Source organism: Pipra filicauda, unplaced genomic scaffold (genome assembly GCF_003945595.2).
Source record: "Pipra filicauda isolate LSUMZ 115617 unplaced genomic scaffold, ASM394559v2 scaffold23_size5868930_pilon, whole genome shotgun sequence".
Classification (NCBI taxonomy): Eukaryota; Metazoa; Chordata; class Aves; order Passeriformes; family Pipridae; genus Pipra; species Pipra filicauda.
Window position 1 is genome coordinate 5,333,675 of NW_024104354.1, and position 21,747 is coordinate 5,355,421.

Below are 21,747 nucleotides of genomic sequence, written 5' to 3' on the forward strand. Positions count from 1 at the left end.
GAGTTTTTGTCAGTCGGGTCTGTGCTCAGCTCAACAGCAGCATTAAATTATTTTATTTCTCAACAGAAATTCTGTATTTCTGCAGAACCCAGAAGCTTTGCACACCTACATGATGGCCAGTAGCATTTCAAGTCACCCCATAATGATGCCAGTCCACATGAAACACAGGAATGCTTATGAAACAAACGTTAGTAAAACCTGAGTTTGTACTGACTGTTGGATCATAAGTCAAAGACAAGTTGGAGAGCCTCACAGCATCCCTCACCAGCCTAGCCACACTCTTAAGTGACATCGACCCTCATCTCGCCATCCCAAGTGTCAACTGCTGCAGCATTTTTTAATTAAACTCCTGAAACACTAAAAAAACAAAGTTCAGCCACAGACCCCCAAATCCCTCTAGGTACAAACCAAAAATAAATCACTGCTTTTAGCAGAAACATTTTACTGGGAATGCAACAGAAGCTTATATTTTGGTGTGTTTGGATTTCTTTTATATCAGCATGCTACTAAAAGAATTTACAGGTTCATTCACTAACAATTCTCCAGTTTTTCCTCTACAGATTTTATATCAAGAACAGCGTGGTCAGAACTTCAGACAAAGATAAGAAAGTTTTCTTTTAGTTTCCAAATTATTGATCTCATCACAGTCAAATCTGCCAAAAAGTACAGGCTGATCAATAAATCACTGTAAACTCTTGCACTTGCCAAGAAACATTACTCCAAGGTTCATCTTCTTCATGGCAAGGCCTGTACTGCCTCATAAAAGACACTTTTTGGTTGTGGGCTAGTACACATCCACCAGTCAATGCATAACAACATTTTTGCTGCAGATTTCTTTTTTTCTCCTAAAGAGGAGGACTCCTTAGGAGTCAGCCATTCATGCACTCACTGTGTGAGCAGTAAAGAAGTCTGTTTTGAGGGTAGCTACAATTTTCTGTTCCCTTCCTTCTCTTTAAAAAAGAATTTCTTACAAGATGGAACCAGAGTTCTCCAAATCTAAGAATTCATTCTAACAAAATACCAAGAGAAAATCTGGAACTAGAAGTATTTCATAAATCATATCTAAAATTACTTAGAGTATCTAACAAATTACAATCCAGAACTGCAAATAGATGTGTATATGACTCATCTCGTATATTTATGCAGAATTTTTTTAATTACTTGCAAAAATAAATCTAAAAAGGAATTTAAAATTAACTGAGTTAATCATACAGCTGGGGGATGAGAGGGAAGCAAGCTTTCCATCACACAAGCCCTTTGACATCCTGTTTAAAAATATGTAGTTAATTTACTTACTTTCTCACATTTCAACAGACAAACATGAATATGAATTGACTGAAGTCTTAAATGGTATACATCAATTCATGAAACAAATAACCTCACCAAAAAACCTGAACCCAAATACCACAAAACATTGAAGACAAATCTCAAAGTAAAATCCAATAATGAACTAATTGATGCCTATAACAGCACTGAGTTTTAGAACCGAGAAGCAAGACATTTTTTTTTGAGAACTGCAAGTTTTAAGTTAGAAGCTGATGATATTTAGAAATATATAATTCTATTTCCTTTTACAGGAAGGATATTCAAAGTCGATTATCCTTTTAAGAAAGGCCTAAAGAATATGAGAAAAGTACACTAATAAGCTATAAAACCAAACATGTTTCAAAATACTATAGCATTAACTCACCAGTACTATAGTATCTTTTAAGTTCTGTGCGTCTGATGTCTTTCAGCTGATTGTATTTTTTCTTTTTCTTTTCCTTGTCTGGAGCAGTTTCCTTTTCCCCAGGAAATTTACAGTTGTCTCCAGAGGAACTGAGTTGCTCCAAAATAACTTTACTTTCATCATCTTTCTCTGACGGTGTTTTGGAAACAGGAGATCCAGGGGAACTGGCAGAGACAGTCTCGGTGTTTTGTTTGACTTGCCTTTTCTTTTTCAAACTATGCATAAAGAAAAGAAACCCACAATGTTAAGATGTAGCCAATCTCTACAGAGAAGTTAACTCACTTGCTAACTTGATCTTTTTAAAAATGAATTTAATATCAGAATTCCTTACAGCTCTTTAAAAACCACACACCTGGCATCAGTAACTTGGTAACTAAGATTATCCTACCTCATACTCTTCAATTATATCATAATCTCAAGGATGCTTTCTCAAGAATAACAAAAGACATAATAAAGTTTTTACTGTTGTTTACTGAGAAGGAACAGGGACAAACAAACAAAATATCAAAAAGTTGTTTTGGTTTAAAGCATCATACATCTGAATGTAGAAACAAGATAGTGAATCATGTTTTCAAGATGAAGCACAGAATAAAATAAAACCTTAGATCATAATGTATTATAATGCAACAGACAACATAATAATTTCACAGTCCAGTGCTCCTGCTTTGTAAAACCATTTGTTCTCATATAAACTTGTTATTTTTTTTCCACTTTGTCCAAGGTTATCTCCCAGCTGGCACTCGTGGTATTCCACAGCTGTTCTTGCACAACCCACACCACCTGGTACTCCAACTGATGCTGAAAATCTGGTATGAAGAACTGCTCAGAGACTTTGGATCTTTTGAGCAGCAAAGTATTTATTACAACGTTGGGAGCAAGAGTGGTTTGCACCACAGAAAACTTGCTCAGAGGTATCACACAAAATCAGGGGGTTTATATAATTTTCATATATGATTCTTATATTCATATGATTGCAACATCTATCTATACACATGATAGGCGGAGTTCAGGCAGAGCTTAGGGTGGTGCTTTTCTTGCCCCCCCCATTTCGGTGGGGGTTCCAGCCTTCAGCCTGGGTTTTGGGGTCTTCTTCTCATCTTCATCAGTCTGACCTCTCTACCTTTCCATTGTTCTCGACCCGCTCACTGAAGCTTGGAGAAAGCCTTGGCTCCAGGCCTATTTCTCCTATTCAAATGTCTACCTTATCCTAATTTATTACCTCTAGGCCTATTGTATACTGCTTCTAACATTCTTCTAAGTTTTGGTCCAGGGGGCAGAACAGAACGAGTCTTGGTAGCTCAGGCAGAGTAGATGTTACAGGGCCTATCTTAGTTAACTCTCTTAGGGCTGACTCTTGTTTCATAAGTGTCACCCAGCAGCTCATTCTGCAACATGACCAATGTGGCTGCAAACTACTTGTGCCGGGACATTTTCCAGCTGCCTGGATTTCTTCTGAGAGAAACCTTAACGAGATGCCTATAAATCATCCAACTTATCCCTATAGCAACAGGAGTATTTTCTTTTTAAATTACCTCTTAAAGCACAGCTCAAGTGAGAAAGATGCTTCAGGAATCCTAACAGAATTTTCTGCTAAATCGCCATCTAATAGCACTGACTTCGCTTAGCAAAAGCAAAGACTGACTTTATGGTTTAAGGGTCAGTGTCACTAAAATAGTTCCCAGTTAATCACTGACACATACCACAAAATGAAAAACTAATCTATCTAATCGCCCTTCTCTATAGTACATTAACTTCTTAGTTACAAGGTACCCGAGGGAGGGAGTAGTATATTTATCTTGTTGATGCTAAAAACTTTGTTACGTGCAAAGGAATGCATATGCATAGAAACTACAGACAACCAGTGAGTCACCACAAACGTGTAAAGGTTACATGATCTCACAGCAGTAGTTTACGTAAGTGAAAACTCAATACTTGAAGTTATTAATATAATGCAGGAATTTCAGAGAATCTTCCTTCCACCGTTTGTGTTCCCATGCTATTTGTATTTTTTTTAAGCTACAACATAAAAATAAATACACAGAGCATTTGACAATTTTAGCAATACATTTCAGCCTACTCATCTATTCTCTTAATAAAACATTAAAACCAGTTCCAAGTTTAGAATGTCTAGTGTGAGACCTCTGAGAAGGGTCAATTTCTCAAATTACATGTGACCAACACTTTCTAGTTAAACATTTCAAAATACCACCTTACAAACTCTGTCTATCACACATGTATGTATACATATTTCTTTAATATTTCCCAAAATAGGACAGTAGGAGATTCACATTCTGCAGTCAACTCAGTGAGGATTCTCCATTCACTCAAATCTACAGATTTTTAAGACAACTAGTAGCAATTCACACTCCCCACAGCAACAGACATTTATTGTATGTGCAACTGTCTGGATTCCGTCCTGATTACATATGAAAACACTGTACAGGCATCCATAAAAGATAACAGTGAATACATCTTTATAGCAAATGAAGTGTTTTGTTTAGACTAATGAAAATTTGCATATGCAAAGGAAGCTTTTTACTAATAAGCCACAGTCCTGATCAAAGGCTGCTGTAGCAATCACAAAACATTACAGTCATATTGCTTGCACAATGTGTATATTTAGCCCTGGTAAAAATCTTTGCAAAGCAGCCCTCTATGTTGAAATGGCATATTCTTATCATGGTTGTATCTGATTCCAGACTTGTAAATGAGCCACATCCCTGACCTTTTACTCTACTGATTCAATGACCTTCCTGTCCACGTGTATACCACAGGGTACCCAAATCATCTGCTTCAGCAGACGAGAACTAGCAAGTGTCCACTGGCACCCCTATTTCTACTCACACTGCATCAGAGGCTTCCGTCTTCAAAGTCTATTTGTTTTGATCACAAACTGTTAAGTAAGCTCTCTGTAGTATGAATGTAGTGTCTCAAAACAACAAAAAAAGCCACTAATGGAAACGTAGAACACTTTTCTGGAAGGGAAACAAAAAGGAATAGAGAAAAACCCCTCTAGAGGTCAACAGTCCTTGCGACAATACTAACAGCTTCTGTCAGTGCTTTCCTTAAAACATACTCATTTGAACTGGAGCTTTCAAAGTTGCCCCTGGCAACTTTTAGAATGAAGAGCTAAAACAGAACTGGTCCATTAGTGATAGAAAAGAGGAAAGCAGAAATAAGCTTCTGAACTGACTCACTGCAATGCAACTGACTGGCGCTTCTCCTCAAAGTGTTTAATCTTGCTGAATTCCCAGTACTACAGCCCACTGAGAGCTCACTACACAACCTACAGCACCCTCAGCACACAGCTGATGCTGCTGCAAATGGACAGAGCCACAGGCACCTTTCAGATACTAGTGATCAAGAATCTTGGCAGTCCATAGTTTCTATTCCATTCTCATGGCAGGCATCAGATTTTCAGATGGTGCCAAGCTTACTCCTCCTGCCCATTGCTCTGATTCAAGGCCATGACAATCCAACTCCCAAAGTGGCAACCTTGGCACTAGAAAAAAATAAATACCAAATGAGGACCAAGTATCCATGACATTCAAGACAATACCCAGAGTGACTGCAACTCTGCCTAGGGTTATGATCTCTGCTCAGAAGATGCTGCTTCTAGAGGTCTCTAAAGCCTGGTCAAAATTACTCTGAACCCTCCAATTCACTCACTCTTGAAAAGCCTTGATTAATATATCCCAAGGAACTAAAACAAGCCTTCAACAGCATTTAAAATCATAACAGCAGCCTCAAATCTACTATACTTTTTGATATTATGTGCACCCTCTTAGTAAAGCAAATATGAAGCCCTCTATACACACAAGGCAATTCATTATTAACGTACACTGGTACAGTGCAGCAGAGAGTGGGCTGTGAAGAGCACAGCTGGAAAGATTACTACATCTTAAAGTCCATCCCCCTGAGGTACTTCCTTCAGCCTTCACTCGCCCTTCTCTCACACCGACCCGCATATCTCACACAAATTCCCAGTCCTTCCCATGCAAATATCAAACCTGTCACCTCCTGAAGAAGGTGGAGGCTGAAGGTCTCATCTGCTCTTCTCCCAGCTCTCAGGTCTATTTCCCAACCTTCATGACAAGAGCTACCACAGAAGATGGGCTTAGAACATAATTTGTCAAGTTTTTCCTTTTCCAACTACTTTGGAAGATTTTGAGTAGTTTTGCTCAGTTTTAAAGAGGATGTCTCTGAACAAATCCAACATTCAGACTTGTTCTAGCAGTTACGAGAGTAAAAGGGAGCTGAAGGCCAAATAAATAAATAAATTAAACCCCTCAGTTTGATCAGTGTCATGTTTTACAATTACATCAGCCTTTCAAACAAAACAATATGCATCTTTTCCAGTGAATGCATTAAGTGTTACTGTAGAAAATGCTTGATTATCAGTATCAGTCAATAAGAAAGTTGCTGAGGGAAGAAAGAGAAGAAAGAAAAAGGGAGGGTAGGATAAACATCTTATCTGGAAAAACACTCCTGTTTATGAAGAAAGTCTTACACATCTGTAATTTCATTTAGACACCAGATAACATTTTTCAAGCTAATTCGTTCTGACAAGCCAAACATTTCTTCTGAGTTTCTATAGAGGCATCCTTTTCCAGCTCCTCAAAGTGTCTTCTGAGCAACAACCAGTAAGCCATTTTCTAAATTAGTCCAAATACAAAGTTTCCCAAACAAAAGTTTACAAAAAAAGTAAAACTTTCTGCAACATAAAGATCATTCTCATTTAATAAAGGCTAATGACCCGAAATGTATGCAATCTCAAAGTAGGCACGTAAAAATGCAAGGTTAGCAGTGCTTACTTAAATTAAATTTGCAACTGACTGTTTAATACCTTGGGCACTGACTTACAGGAAAAGAGCCAGGAAAGATTCCAGAAATGCCCTACTTCATCTACCAGACCCAAGTCTATTTGACTGCCTATGAAAGGCAAATAACTAGCTTTTAGGATAAAGCAGCCTGAATTTCCCATTACACTAACAAGATAGATGGTTAGTGTAAAAAAAAAAAACAACTGCTCAGAGGAAAGACGGGTGATGTAATCTGCCCAACTTTCACTAGAAACTACAAGCAACCAGTAAAGCTATGCAACTCTGACATTGTCAGATTTCCATTTCTTTATTATCTCAATAACTTTTTTCTAGAAATTCTATTTTGTTTTTCTTAACAGTTATGCAACAGAGATGCCTATCAGACAATTAAATAGGACCTCATCCGATACATAATATCACAGACAAAGAGCACTACATCCCTATCATAGGATGTTATATAAAAATCCTAGGATAATAAGGCATGTTTTTTATGATGTATTAGATTAATAAAAGTCATATACCATGAACAATTCTTGCTTTTGAAATAAAAGCATCTAATGAAGTGGCCCTCCAAAAATATAAAAAAAAGAGGGAAGGGAGAAGAAATCATTTTATCCTGAAGCTGACAAGCTCAAGGTTTCCTTTTGGGAAATTTTCCACAATGTGCATCCTCTAAAATGTGCCTTGATATCTGGTATACAATCAGCTTAACATCCTGCATGGTGCAAACAGACCATGTTCACAAACACTGTTCTTTTAAATCCATTTACGCATATATACATTAACAGAACTTGTAAAAAAGAACTTAAAAACACTTCAAACATCTTAATCTGTTTTGTTCCCATCAAGATTTCTGTTAATTTACTTTGTATGAAAATGATATATACCCTAATTATTTCATTCAGAATTAAACATTTTAATTGTAATTTTAATCTGTGCACTGATTATAACACGTACTAGTTTCTTTCTACCCTACATGCCTTTCTCCGACCATCCAGAACAGCTAAACAAATCAAAACCACGTCAAAAAACACCCACATCTACGTACAGAAACCTTACAGTAAAAATCCCCACTAGGCACCCACTGGTCTGATGCTAATCAGCTATTCTCTTCCATCCTGCACAGATCATCCGTCTCCCTTTCACCCAGTTCGGTGCCAGCATGACTTGGCCAGCTCCAGGCGTGGCTGTGCACTCGTCCCATTCAATACGAATAAGCAATTTCAGACAAAATAAATCATTACTGTCTGTCAAGCCAAAGGAAGTCAGGCTGCTTGCCAGACTGTAACACTTTAACCCAAGTGTAGCTACTTTCACCTCACCCCAGAAACAAACACAAAACCGTTCATCCTCAGTTAGAAATCTTCCTAAAACTGAACAGCATCCGCCCTGCAAGGAAGCACGGTCCATGAAACACCAGCCATTTCAGGTTGGTCTATGACCTGTTTTGGAAATGAGCAAGCCACAAGGCTGTGTATTTACTATTAAAACAGACTATTAAGGCAAATATAAGGGAGGGAACACACCTTTTACCAGAGATTTAAACAATTAACTACAAAGGGAAAAAATACAAGAAAACCTAACTCTGAAGAACTTATCATGGACAACAGTGTGGTTCCAGACACCCAAAGTGTCCATAATCTGGTCATTCGTAATGACAGAGGAAGAGGAACTACAGAAAGATCTAATACTAGTAGCACAGGTCAAAGCTGGAAATTTCCACTTTTATTGGAACTCCTGTTACTAATTTACAACAAATACCAGCACCAGGCTTCATGCATGGTCAGTCATCAGCAACGCTCAACAAAGTTGGCACGCTCCAAAAAGTGAAGTGCTGTACCGACAATTAGGGTATGTTCATTTTCTTCCTCATACTGCCATTAGCTCACTAAAATAAGTCACTACTTCTGTTTCTCTGTAATGTGGAGGGAAAGATTTGTAGTGAAGGTTTTTCTGGAATTTTAAAGACACTGCATTTTCTGATAAAAAAAGTTTTTAGATTAAGTGAAAATATGTTAATTTACCCTCCTCAGTTTTCAGGCTTGTATCAGGGAATTTTAAACATCCCAGCTAACATCTTTTATGTTTATTTGGGAGATGGGAATAATCCCAGTTTCCCAGGGTCAAGCTCAAGAGTTTTGAACTGTCAAAGTTCTTATTTTCTTAAATTTAAGACTACAACGTTCCCACACAGTTTGATAAACTTTCTATTTTCAAAGGCAAAAAGTAACCCCATCTTTTCTGTTTCCTTAGCAAAAGAGGTTATGATGTATTCAGCACTCTATTACCATGACAATGATTTAATAAAACATTTTCCATATGGGAAAGATTCTTGAAAGCTATTTTGCTTGATTTAGACATATATTTAGCTCCTTTTCTTATGACCTCAGTTATTGCAGGCTCTCAAAGAACAGCTTTAGGCAAAAAGCAAAATAAAGAAATCCTTCTCTTTGGATGACTCCTTTAACTCTGCCTGAAGTTCACTTTAATAGGCTTGTCCAATTAAACTAGCACCACAGATGTTATTTTGTCACAAATATCAACTTGACTCTTAACCACACGCCCATCCTGCTCCTTCTCCTCTGCTGACAATGCCAGATACTTTCTCCTACTGTGGTGTTCATTAATCACCCCAAACCGCTCCTACACATGCAAGGAATTCTTCCCAAAGTGGTTCAGCAAGACACTCTCCCTGCACCGAAGCCCTGACAAGGGAGGAATGGCCTTGCCCCTGTCACCTCCAGCCAGCACTGGCCTCCAGCTGCTCTCCCACACTTAGTGCCAGCTCCTTAAGCCACCATTCCCTCAATATCAGTGGCTGAAACTCAGGTAAGTAAAGGGAAGTAAGGAAAAGGGAACTGCAGTTACACAGCAAAGGAGGTTGTTACAGAGAAGCTGCACAGATTTTGCACAGAAGAATCATGCTGTATTAAAAACTGTTAAGATTATTCTCATGGGGACAATATGGCCACAGCAATCGAGCTGGCTGAAACACATCTCAAATTTCCCCAAAACTTTTATCCCCAAAACTCCTCCCTCCCTGCCTCAACTGACATGGAACTCAAATTCCATGAAACAAAGAGGAGACCCTTTAAAATTAGTAATTAGTTAACATAGGGAAACAAAGTGCAAGAATTGAGAACAACCCCAGACAACAGGGACACGGGAAGCTTTGGGGGGATGAGTACCACTCCATACAGTCATTGCTGCACACCCACTTTATCAGATCACCTCTGTACCAAATTTTCCTGATAATAGAAAGAAGTTTTAGTATTGATTAAACTGACTGGAAACAGTCAGAAAGAAATGTAGCGCTCAGTGACTCAAACATCAATAAAAATTTACAAGGAAGCAATAAAACAGTAGATGGAATTCAATGGTCAGTTAAAGCAAAATCCACAGGAAATGTGCTGTACATTGTGCAGCAGTAACGTAGCTGGAAACCACCTCCAGGAAAAAAAAAACCCAGGGAGTGCTATCTTATTATTTCTTATATGAGAAGTACCAAGGACACGAGATTTAATTATTTCAAGAATTACCTTCAGATAAGGTGAAAAGCAGCTAAAAATAAATAGATTAGGCATGCTGTGTTTGCCAAAGATGTAAAATGGTACAAAGAGCAACTATGAAAATTGATCAAGGCAGGGCCATGGAGAACACAGCAACAGCCTTTTGGGTTTAGTGGTTTGTTTTGGTTTTGTGGGTTTGGGGTTTTTTTGCTCAGCAGGTACCTGCACCACCAACTGCCAGAAGCCTGTACAGCTAGGGGCAGACTCTTGAAGGATACTAACATGCATCCAGTTCTCCCCCAGCCCCCATTCTTGAGCACCCCTGACTGGCCCCTGGCAGAAATAAAGCATGGCAAGTGCAACAGTAAAGAGGCAAAAAGCACAGCAACCCTCCAGGGCTCAAGAGGAGCCCAACACTATTTGAGGAAAAAGAGACTTGTCTCGAAGCTCGTAGCTCAAAGAAGCAACTTAAGCAACTTTGTCAGCAAAAGAAGGTGCCTCTCTGCTCACCACTGATCCTGTCCCCAGGAGATGTCCGTTCTCACACACAGCTCTTTGCTGCACAGGGACCAGATCTGAGAAATTATCTCGGTTAAAGATAACCCAGCAATAGTGCCAGTACATAAACTGTTTTCCAAAATTGGATCACTCCCTCATTAGATCCCACTTGGCTGTGCTACCATTCCTATCAACTCAAAGAGAAGGCCAAAAGAGGAGATAAGACTGCTCCTCCAAGCACCAGTTCAAAGGCATGTTGCCCACATGGATGGGCTTGTCAAACAACACCCTTGGTTCTTCTCTGCAATATTAGTTGAGACCAGTAAAAGAGGATGCCAGAAAGCCAAACCAGGCACACACCACACCATGCCCAACAGACCTCTGGACAGGAGCACCGAAGCAGTTGTGGCAGCTTCTTCCCACTTATCCAGAAAAGGTGCTTTGATGATGGGAAATTTTCATGAATATTTGCATTCCCGAGGGCTGGAAGATGGGCAGGTTCCCCTCCTGCAAAAAAGTAATGGTGATTCTGCTTCTCCAAAAGCAGCAGAGAAGAAATTGTTGTTTTCTTCATAAAGAGGATCTTAATGTTGAGTAAGGTGATTCAAGTCAATGAGTGAAGTCACATCGTGTTTGCCGAGCAGTAAGGTCAGGGGGATCCAAAAGTAGCTACGACTAAGAAGTCAGTGACCAAATTCAAGTCAAAAACTCAATGATTTCTTTATTTAAATGACTACTAACAGGGATATCTTAGAGAGGGAGAGGACTGAGATTTAAAGTACTTGTCTTTGCATTAGCTTTTGTTTTTAATAAAAAAGTTACTTTGAAAATTACCTTTTAAATGTCAAGGCTCTCCACATCATTGCACCATTCTGTACGGCATCAAACTACAGATTTAATACAGCTATAAACAAAAGTAGTTTAAAGAAAGAAAAATACATAGAAAAACACCATCCTTTTTATTTTTTATTATTAATAGAGAAGACTAAGTTTATAAAAAAAAAAGGCACTAAAAAGGAAGTCAAATTGTTGGTTTCAAATGCTAACTTTCATAACGATGCCAGAATTATCCAAATATCACTATATATTTCTCAAGGATTCTGTTAATAACAGCTAGAACTCCTAGTATATGGGATATTGTGCACATGCCTACAGACAGGCATTTAGGAACAAATTTACAGCAAGAAGCACAGTGACATGAGTGAGAAAAGGTTTTATTTAAAGTATTTCAGAGTAATTGCTAAAAACAAATCTCAACCAACCCACCGCATGTCTTAGTTCTATGTTTGCATTCATTGTCCTCAAATGACTTGTAACCTATTTTGCATGTTGAGCAGTTTAATGGATTTCCTGAACAGACTTCCCATTAACTGACACGCAGCATGGAAGAAATGCCCAAGTGCACTGAATAGTGTGTTACATGGATTAAAGTTCTAAAAAGACAGACAGCCAGGCCGATAATAGGTGGGGAAAAAGAGAAATCTGTAGCTACAGTGTTTGGAATAATGACTGATATTGTCTCACACAAGAAATATTTCATAAGTGAGAATGATAATCACTCTACACCCAGTGGAGATGTTTGCATCAATGCTTCTATTCAAAATAATATGGCATCATCTTTTTAATACTGTAGTCAAAAGACATTAACCATAGGTATAAAGATGACAAGATAGGGAGGGCTTGTCTACGTGGGGCAGTCACATGGCAGGTATGTACCAATGCAACTTCTCAAATGCATATACTTTATGCTAAAATGAGAATTTGGCATGGTCTGATATTTTCCATTAGCCATACCATCATAGTAGTGTAGTAGGTCCTCAATTACACATGTAAGAGATAAAGTATGTATTAATTACTTCATCTTAAAATTTCTCTGTGGATTTTATATCAAGTATTATATTATTTATGCTTTGATTTTTGACTGAAAAAGATTTTGGATTTTTGCTTTTTCACTTCGGCCGACACTTTCAACATGTATCAAAATGTATATGGTTGGAAGGAGAACCGCCTACTGCAGCGGAAGTAAAAACACAAAAAGTAAGTCTTGCTCTCTGTCAGCACAATGGAAGAAGAGGTGACAGGAAGATGCAAGAGGTCCTGCTCCCTTTCCACGATCTCTGGCCTCAAGGAGTCCATAAGGTCCCACGGCACTTCAGGTAAATTCTGAACTAGAATAATAATGGGAGGACATCAGAAGGGTATACTGCTCTCAAATTTGATCTCACAAGGCACCCCTCTGCTTAACACCAAGTGTCCTCGCTCCTTGTAGCACCTACACACCACCCAAGCTGCAGTACATCCAGGAGGTTGAGTGTCACCTCTTCCCTGCAGATGCAGAGCAGGAAGGTGGCAGGGAAGCAGGCCAGGAGCTATCTTCAGTCTCCTGTTATTTTCAAGGACAACAACCTCCTAGCAAATCTGGTTGGCCTGAGCCAGATAAGGGAGGTGTTCTCTGACACCCTGTTCTGCTGCCTGCCACTATGCCCACACCTGACCATTCCCTTCTGGGCTGGGAAGGAAAGCTTCCTGTCATGCTGGGTCCTATCCTTGCTATGGAAGGTGGGTAGGAAGCTGCTGGCCTCCCCTCTTCTGCGGTGCCCTGGCACTTCACCCTGCAGCCACAGTGCTTTGGACCTGCCCTCACCACCCCTGCTTGTACAGTTCAGTTCCTACAAGCAACTTCCTCTGTTCTGTTAAACCTAACAGTATGGTTCTTCATATGCATACAATTGCTGAAGTGCTTTAGTCCATGGGACCAGAGGCATATGCTGTAGTTTCAGATCCCGGAAAAAAAAAAAAAGTTTTGGCAGCATTTGTAAAACAAAACACCTCTATAACAACAAAAATCCTTCTCAGCCTCAGGCAAGCAGAACTGCTACATGCAGCACCTGCTGTGGTCCAGGTAGAAAGAGGAGCATCGTCTTTTTAACACAGATAGTGAACATAGAGATAAATCTTCTGCTTAAGGAGACTTTATTTTTAAAGATTGTCTGATTGAAATATGTGATTAACAGCTTGAAGCTATTTATTTATAGAAGCATTACTGAAAGCAAAAATCCATGAAAGAAATATGCCAGAAACATAAAATATAATTTAAACTAAGCTTACCTGTGATTGGTTAGCTGTTAAGTTTACATCTACTTAAATAAAAACAGCCAGTCCAGAAAAATAGTGGTAAAAACCTGAAGCTATTATCAGTATTATACAAGTGTTATACAAGGCAAGTTCTCTGTGCCTGAGACTGATGTGTCACAGGAAAATACTCAGTGCATTGAGACACCTTGAGAGTTGATTTATGGCTCATTTACATTACAAACATTTTCTAAAGTAAGGACAATTATCTCCCTCCTCCCCAAATTCCTAAGCAGTTCTGTTGCTCTCCTCGGGATTTTCCTTCACACAAATCAACAAGAGGAATCCCGCAGACCTCAATGGAATGGCACAGAGACTTAGAGCATAGTTAACACACATGCTCAAATTTCAGATGATCCTAGGAAATGCTCGCTACCCAGACTACTGAGTAGGACAAAAAAACCCCACCTTAAATCTACACTTATAACTCACCTCCCCATAATCAGATTGGCAGGAGCAGGGTGGGGTGGGTACAAATCCCTTCAAAATACAGTCTGGAAGCTGGATTAACGCTGAGGGCATGAGAGTTTACCACCTTAGCACCATGGGGAACCTAAGGCCATCAGGAATATCCACACAGCCTCTTACCCTGTTCGAAGTCCCAGAGCATAGGAAAAAATTTCAGTCCCTTGGGGAGGCAGGAGCTGGGACCCCAATGTGCACAGGTATGCAGCAGAAACTTCAGAACATGCAATTAAATAGTTCAGATACACTGCAAGCAAACAGGCACACAGTGCACCCAGACAAAATTCCCTTAGTTAGCTATATAATGCTCTACAATCTCTCTGACAGAGGGGGAAAAACTGCCTCTTTCCAAAAGCACATTCCTGCAGGTATTATTCATACCTTTCCCTTTAAACAGGCAGCACTATTACCAGAAATAGACCATCCCACCAGCCAAACCAAAAATACAATGTAGCACGGCACATTCCAGAACCAAACAGGCAACAGCCTTGAATAAGGGGCAGCAGATACAAAGGCAGGCAATTTAATTTGTGGGCCAGAAACACTGGTACCTTCCCTGAACAGGCATATCTAGCTTCTTATCAACCCGTGTTTTCCTCAACCCAGTAAACTCTTAACAAATCTCACAATGCTAACTCTTCTTCTCAAAATACTATACACCCCATTCCCTACTACCATGTGGTACAAAGTTGACCAGGACTGCTGCCACAAAGAGGTCCGACACCTGAGATTTCTCCAAGCATGAGCACCACTAAAAAGTCAGTACCATTAGGCATCTCTTTAGGTGGTTGCTTCTGGAAGGTGCCTTCATGCTGTAGTAGCTCAGTGATGCAGCTGTCACCCATAAGAGACGTGGCAAAATCAGAAGGCTGAGTTGGATCACTTCTTTCAGTAGCATCTTATGCAACACTGCTTCAAAAATTGATCGTAGAAAACACATCAGCCAAGTAGGAATGCTAATTTCCACCAGCATTTAAGTTAGACTTAATTTTAAAATAGTTCACTGGGATTAAGCAAAATTTTATGCAGTAAGTACATAATGCATCTAAGAGCAGAAGAGAAGATATGTCTGGGAAGCTGAAGGGACAACACCATACTTGCAGATGCTACAGAAACAGTGCAATTTAAAAAGGTAATTATATCAGATACAGCAAGAAGTCTGTATCTCATCTATCCAGAAAGCCATCTTGTGAAGCCTCCAAATTTTATAACCTTTAAGATATGTCTTTAAATCTCTCCATGAGTGAAAAGGTAAATGGCACAGCCCACCAGGAATGTCCAGCACACCCCTCATGCCTGGCATTCATGGGGAAGGGAAGCAGAGGAAGACAAAATACATTGCAACTATGTTAATACCAACTCTTACCAAAACTGCACAGACATCTACATCAAAAAGGCTATGGTTTAACTATGTTCTAAAAAAGAGGCTAAATAAGTTTCTTTCTAAAGGCTGATAAGAGACACGCAAAGGTCCCTTTGGGAAAAGCAAATTTAAGGTCATTGTTAGGCCTCTGCCCAACAATCCAGTCTTATAAGAATCTTGCAAGGTGAAAAATTCTGAAATTACTGGTGTAACACCACATGTTTGAAGATTAAATAAACTCTTTTCTCTGCATAGTCTGTGATATAGCACTCAAAGAAATCAATAATAACACAAAACTCTGCCTTTCTTCTCCCTCCTAAAAAAAGGTTCTTTATACAGAGCTCACACTGTTACCCAAGTCTCACTTCACATGTAGGGGGAAAGTGAATGGGTGAGATTAACCCCTCTTCCCTTCTTATGCAAGGTTTTTATCTCCATTAACAGCATTTCCAGTACTGGAAAATTTTGAAGAACATTGGGCCTCAGGGCCCCATTAAATACTTTCACTAACTCTGTTATCAGTAACTGAAGTCTTCTTCAATCCTAAATAACTTCGCTGCTCTTGAGGATGAAAGCAATGAAAAGAACTGTGACTACAGAAACCACCATCTTGTTTTATGTTTCCCAGAGGAAGCACTCACGTTGGGAATAATTCTGTGATTCAAAGACTAAATAGAAAACAGTAATCCATGTTCTGCTGACTCCCAATCTGCATCACAGAATTAAAAGACTGCTAATATAAAAACGTCAGAATCCAGAAAGCAACTGTGCAACACAATGTGAGATGAGGAAACAGTTCCCAAGATAAACAACTGTTCAACATACTTTTCCCAGGCACTGCAACACTCTTCAGAAAAAGTAGGTTCAGTTTCCCTCCCAACTCTCATTCTCCAGGTTTACAACTATGATAAAACTTTTATATATATACATATCTATATCTATATATATAAAACAGTAAGTTTGTAAGCAATGAATAGCAGCTGTCTCTTAAGCATCGGAAGGACCTAACCAACCTCGCAAAGTTCTACTCCTAGTGCTGCTGTCTGTGAAATTTGAGACATTTTTCAATGTCTTAAACTATGACAATTGCAAAGGACAGCTAAAACACTAACCTACACAGCAGCAGGCAGAAAGTCTGCTAAAAACATTGAAACCCTTCCATTTTAAGTAACTGGAAGATAAATCACAATACTGTATGTTTCAGAAAACATTTTATCCAACATAGCAAATCACCTATTCCAAACATATACTCCTAAATAACAGAGCAAATAATAAACATTGCACCCCATAAATTTGAAGTAGTGATATATTCAGTCTTTTCCTACAAAATAAAATGCCTCAAGCATACAAGTTATTGACTGAAACAATGTGAGTAAAATGCAATATTGTTATTTAGTTTCAGTAACAGGATTATGAGGTAATGTTTATATGACTGGAAGCAGAGCTATTTCCATTACACAGATGAACTGAAATGATGCATTATTTCCCACAGTCATTTAAAAATATTTAAGCATCTCCAGGATCTTGGCTTGACTGTTCTTCACACCCAAGATAAACCTCCATGATGGTTTGTTTTAAAAACAATGTGTGGAAACTTTTCCTTCTAAAAGCAAAAAATAAATTAGGGGTGCTACAGGAAACCTGAATAAACACCAACACTTTGGCTCAGCAGACTAAGAACAATCGCAAGGAGGCAACTGCTGGAGAAATAGTGAACTGAGGAGCACCAAACATTTGAAGCTCCTTGCATGGATATAATGAGTCTGGCCAACAAAAAAAAGCACTTAACAGAACAACTTATGACAAAGTCTCATGCATAGGAGATGCCCTCAAGAAAGGGTGTTTGTGTATATATCCCCTTATCTATATATCCCTTATATTGTGTTTTCCTTCGTCCTAGACACCACTGATTTCTTCTTTTCACACATTCCCTCTGTGTTTGCTGCATTTTTCTTATTTCATGATCTTCCTATGTCTTAATAGCCACAGGGTACAAATACTCAATATGAGAATAAAACAGAAGACAGAAAAATTCCAAATGAGATGCTTACAAACCTGTTAGCTTGCAGTACACAAACAACTGACCAAAGGAGTGACCATAGCATGTCAGACCCAGGGTCTCTGCAAGCCAACATCCTGCCTCCAACAGTGCAAGGACCCAGGAAAGGCCATAACAATATGACATAAGCTTTCCAGACTCTAGCTGTTTACAACTCAGTAACTATGTAACAATGATTCCTATTGCTGGAATTGTTGTGAATGTTTAAAGGGAAAGCTAAGGTTAGGTTGTAAACAACTACTGTGATTGAAAATCTGTATACCATTTGTTGCATGGTTTGTTTTAGTTATTTTTAGGCATTAAAAATAATTAGAAAGGGGGGGGAAAGCTGTAAATTAGAGCCTGGTAACAACTAAATAACAACTGCAGTAAACACTCATATATTTCCTTGTAAATCTTGGTTTTAATGTATGTCTTCATCTGTCTGAATGCAGATTTAGGTAGCATCTAAGCCAAGAATATAAATTAAATTACAACATGCTGTGAATTTCTTTATTTCCCTTAGATATTCACATCATAAGGAAACATGAGGTGAATATTAGGTTGTACAACTGGCTTCAGGTTCTGACAAAGTATTAGCAATCTGGAACTAAAGGGAGTGTCTGCCTACTGAGATGGGCTTTGGAGCTTTGGAGCATTGATGTAGTTTTTTCAGAAGAATAATGGTAATAAGACCAATGTAAATGTAATAAATACAAAAGCACCCAAATCCCAGTGAGAACATTTTCCCTAATACTTTCACTTCTTCTTTGACTTCAGAAATCTGGCTCTCAGTGATGACTGAAAAAAAGAGACTGAAAACTAAGATTCATAATTGCCCTGGAAACCACTAAGAAATCATTCAATTTAAGTATTGCTTTTACAGTTCATCTGCACATAGCATTCTTCAGATTAAGGTCACCACAAGTTGGAGATATAACAATTAATAAAATTAATGTAAGCATTTTGGTCAACTTGTTGAAAAGCAACATTTTTTCAAATAAAGCATACTCAGTTGTTTTCACTGCTAAGACAGTAGTACACAGCTACTTGACACAGATCGTACATAGCACGGAAAATGCTGAGTAACTCATTGTGATGAAAGTTAAGATACACAGAAAACCTGAAACTAAAAGAGCCCCTTTCATCATTCTTTCAGAAAACTATTCAAACTCTTCCATTATGATTTCTCATCTCCTTCAACTTCTTGTCCAAATACATCCAGTATCACACAATAGCACGTGCAAACCAATTCCAGCTTCAAGCTGTACATTCAGCCTTCTAGACTACCAATTCTTTCCATGGGACACACATCACTCATTTTGGTAATTTCTTTTTAAATTAAGTTAAAATTTTAATAGCTAATCATTTATGAGGTGCATTGCCTAAGAACTTGACCCTATGCAATGGGCAAGGGAAAACAGAGAGGCTTTCCATTCTGTTAAGGTGAGAGGGAAGATGCACAGATAGAGGAAAATAGCAAGTTGTACCTGGGTTCAAGGGCACATAATCACAATAAAAGGATCAAATGTCACAGCAGAGTCAGGGACCCAACAGACATAGATGTGCCACTGTACATCTATATTACACTGTGCCATTTATTTTTGGACTTGCTGGATACCAGTACGGGTATTGGTCCATTTAGGAGCCAGTGACAACAGAAGAGCCTGAAAACAAGGTTTGTAAAATTAGGCAAGAAAACTTAACTACACAGAATAGTCTTTAAGTAGGAGTAACAGTCTTAAATAAGGACCTATTGCATAAGAGAAATTTATGCTTGCATGTTACTCTTTTACTTCTTGCCTGTTAAACTCCCACGAGCTATAACATCTTATCTACATAAGGAGTCTAAATTGCTCTTTAAAATTTTTGTAGACATTTCTATTTTGTTTGAAAAGGTACTTTTTCATTTCTTGCCAACCAAGGCAAAAAATAAGCCCTTTACCACAAGACAAAAAAGGAGCATTTGGTAAGAAGCAAAAATGAATGGAGAGGGTTTTATTTCAGCATCACTTGCCACAGAGAGGGGAAAAGACCTGGGAAAACTGAGGTTCTCAGACCATGACTATCCCTAGTGGAAAGATACAATGGTTGGGTGGCTCCCTTCTACAGAGAAGTTTCAAATACTTTAAAGGATAAATGTGTAAACAAGCTTATTTACAACACTAAATCTGGGGGGAAAAGATGTAGACAATTTCATGTTCATCTTGCTTCCTCTCTTGCAGTTCAGGAGCTGGTTTGCCAGCACACAGTATTTTGGCATTCTCAAGCTAACCCTTCCAACAATTGCTAGAGTAACCACTCAGACACTGAGCAACACTCCTACAAAAAGCTGTCCAGGAGGCACAAGAATTACACTAGTCTGAAGGCCGAAAGGTGCCTTCTGATTGGTAAATCAGTTGCTTTGGGATGCTGGCTGGGCATACCACCTACTGACATACTTTAGCTTCTATTAAAACATGACTTGAGAGTCTGCAAGAACATTCTTATAGAAATCATGCATGGGTTTGCTTAGAGTGGGGACTTCACTTAGGGGCCTGCAACTTATATAGAGAAAAAAAATGGAAGCCAGGAGGGAAAGAGACAGGTGACCTCCCCAAACTTACACAGCAGTTAAGTGCTAGAACTAAGAACTGATTTCAGATCCTTTTGACCCTTGCTCAATGTCCTATGCCCATACAAGACACACCGCCCCTGTGAATTTTTCAAAGAGAACAGCCACAAGAGGACAGAGAAAAGCTGCACAACAGATTAAACACCATGTCAAGGACTTTCCTGAAAGCCTCTTGGGGCTTTCCATTTGTTTAGCAGACAGCACTAAGAAAGAACTCATAACATCCTCAATACTAAAGCATCTTACTCAGACATCTGTCTCAAAGCCTGAGTCTTCCTTAACACAAAGTTAATTGTTCCTTAGTACAATCCCCCTTTAGCTACTTCTGCTTTATCCTTCCTGATGCGTCCTCTGCTAAAGGTGTCATTGTCAATCTCCCCTTCTCAGAATCCCAAACCGCAACATTCCATTCTGTCAAACATCAACGTAATTGCATTTCTACCAATGGAAAGCAAGTCACAAGGCACTAAGAGATGAAACTTGACCACAGATCTTCAGCCACCACTGCATACCATCTGAATAGCAATAAAGTAGCAACTTTTCCCCACGCTACTACTTCTAAGTGGGACAGACATGTCTCTAGATGTCTGTAAATGCACTACGGCTACTGGTTTAGTGCAGCTTCGATAACAGTTACTTAGTACTGAGTGAAGAGAGTACACGATTCTCCTCTTCAACAGTAGAGAAAATATCCTGGAGACAAAGATGTTTTTTATACTTATTTCCTACCCCCCCAAGAGTAAGCGAGCTTTGGTTCTTCTTTTACATCAGAGGTCAAGATGATTGAGACTTGATAACTTAACAAACAAAAGGTACTAGGAAAGCAACGTCACTTATTTCTTAAAAGTCACCAATTGTAAATTCCAAATGATAAAAATGATTGACTGAAAAAATATTGTTTTAATTTATAAAGGTCACAAAATCACAGAATATGCCAAGTTGGAAGGGAGTCACAGGAATCATCGGTCCCTACACAGGACCATCCCCAAGAGTCACACCATGTGCCCAAAGAGTATTGTCCAAATGCTTCTTGAACTCTGCCAGGCTTGGTGCTGTGACCACTTCCCTGGGGAGCCTGTTCCAGTGCCCAACCACCCTCTGGGTGAAGAATCTTTTTCTAATATCCAACCTAAACCTAACAAAACCTCAGGCCATTCCCTCAGATCCTGTCACTGGTCACCAACAGATGATACAGTCTAGACAGCTTACCCTTTCTGAGTTGGTCTTATAGTATGAGATAATACTACTTAGATAAACTTTAGGTTTAGACATGTTTATATTTTAGATATGCTTGTTTTCTAAATACTCTCCAAGAACTGGATGTTAGAAGCTCAGATGCAGGGCAATTTGCAGTCAAGTACCCAAGAACAGTTTAGTGTCACAAATTACAATTCTGTCCACTACCCAAAAGAAAAAATCACCACTCCAACACTGAGGACACAGCAGGGGTAGCATTTCCTGGATACAAACTGCAGCAGGTTTCATTTTTATACATATCTGAAAAACTATATTTGTGAAAAAGGCAGAATAATGAATTCCATATTTTAATCAACATTGAAATAAATCCTGTAACCTT

General features: G+C 38.9%; 1 protein-coding gene across 6 annotated transcripts in view; it reads right to left on the reverse strand.

Moving 5' to 3' along the window:
* Positions 1-21,747, reverse strand: part of NCOA7 (nuclear receptor coactivator 7) — a 90,867-nt gene that overhangs the window by 43,509 nt on the left and 25,611 nt on the right. For all 6 annotated transcript variants that reach the window (XM_027751772.2, XM_027751736.2, XM_027751759.2 and 3 more), the window contains one exon: positions 1,691-1,944. In XM_027751772.2, the coding sequence (XP_027607573.1) occupies positions 1,691-1,944 (254 nt within the window). The remainder of the gene's footprint in view (positions 1-1,690; positions 1,945-21,747) is intronic.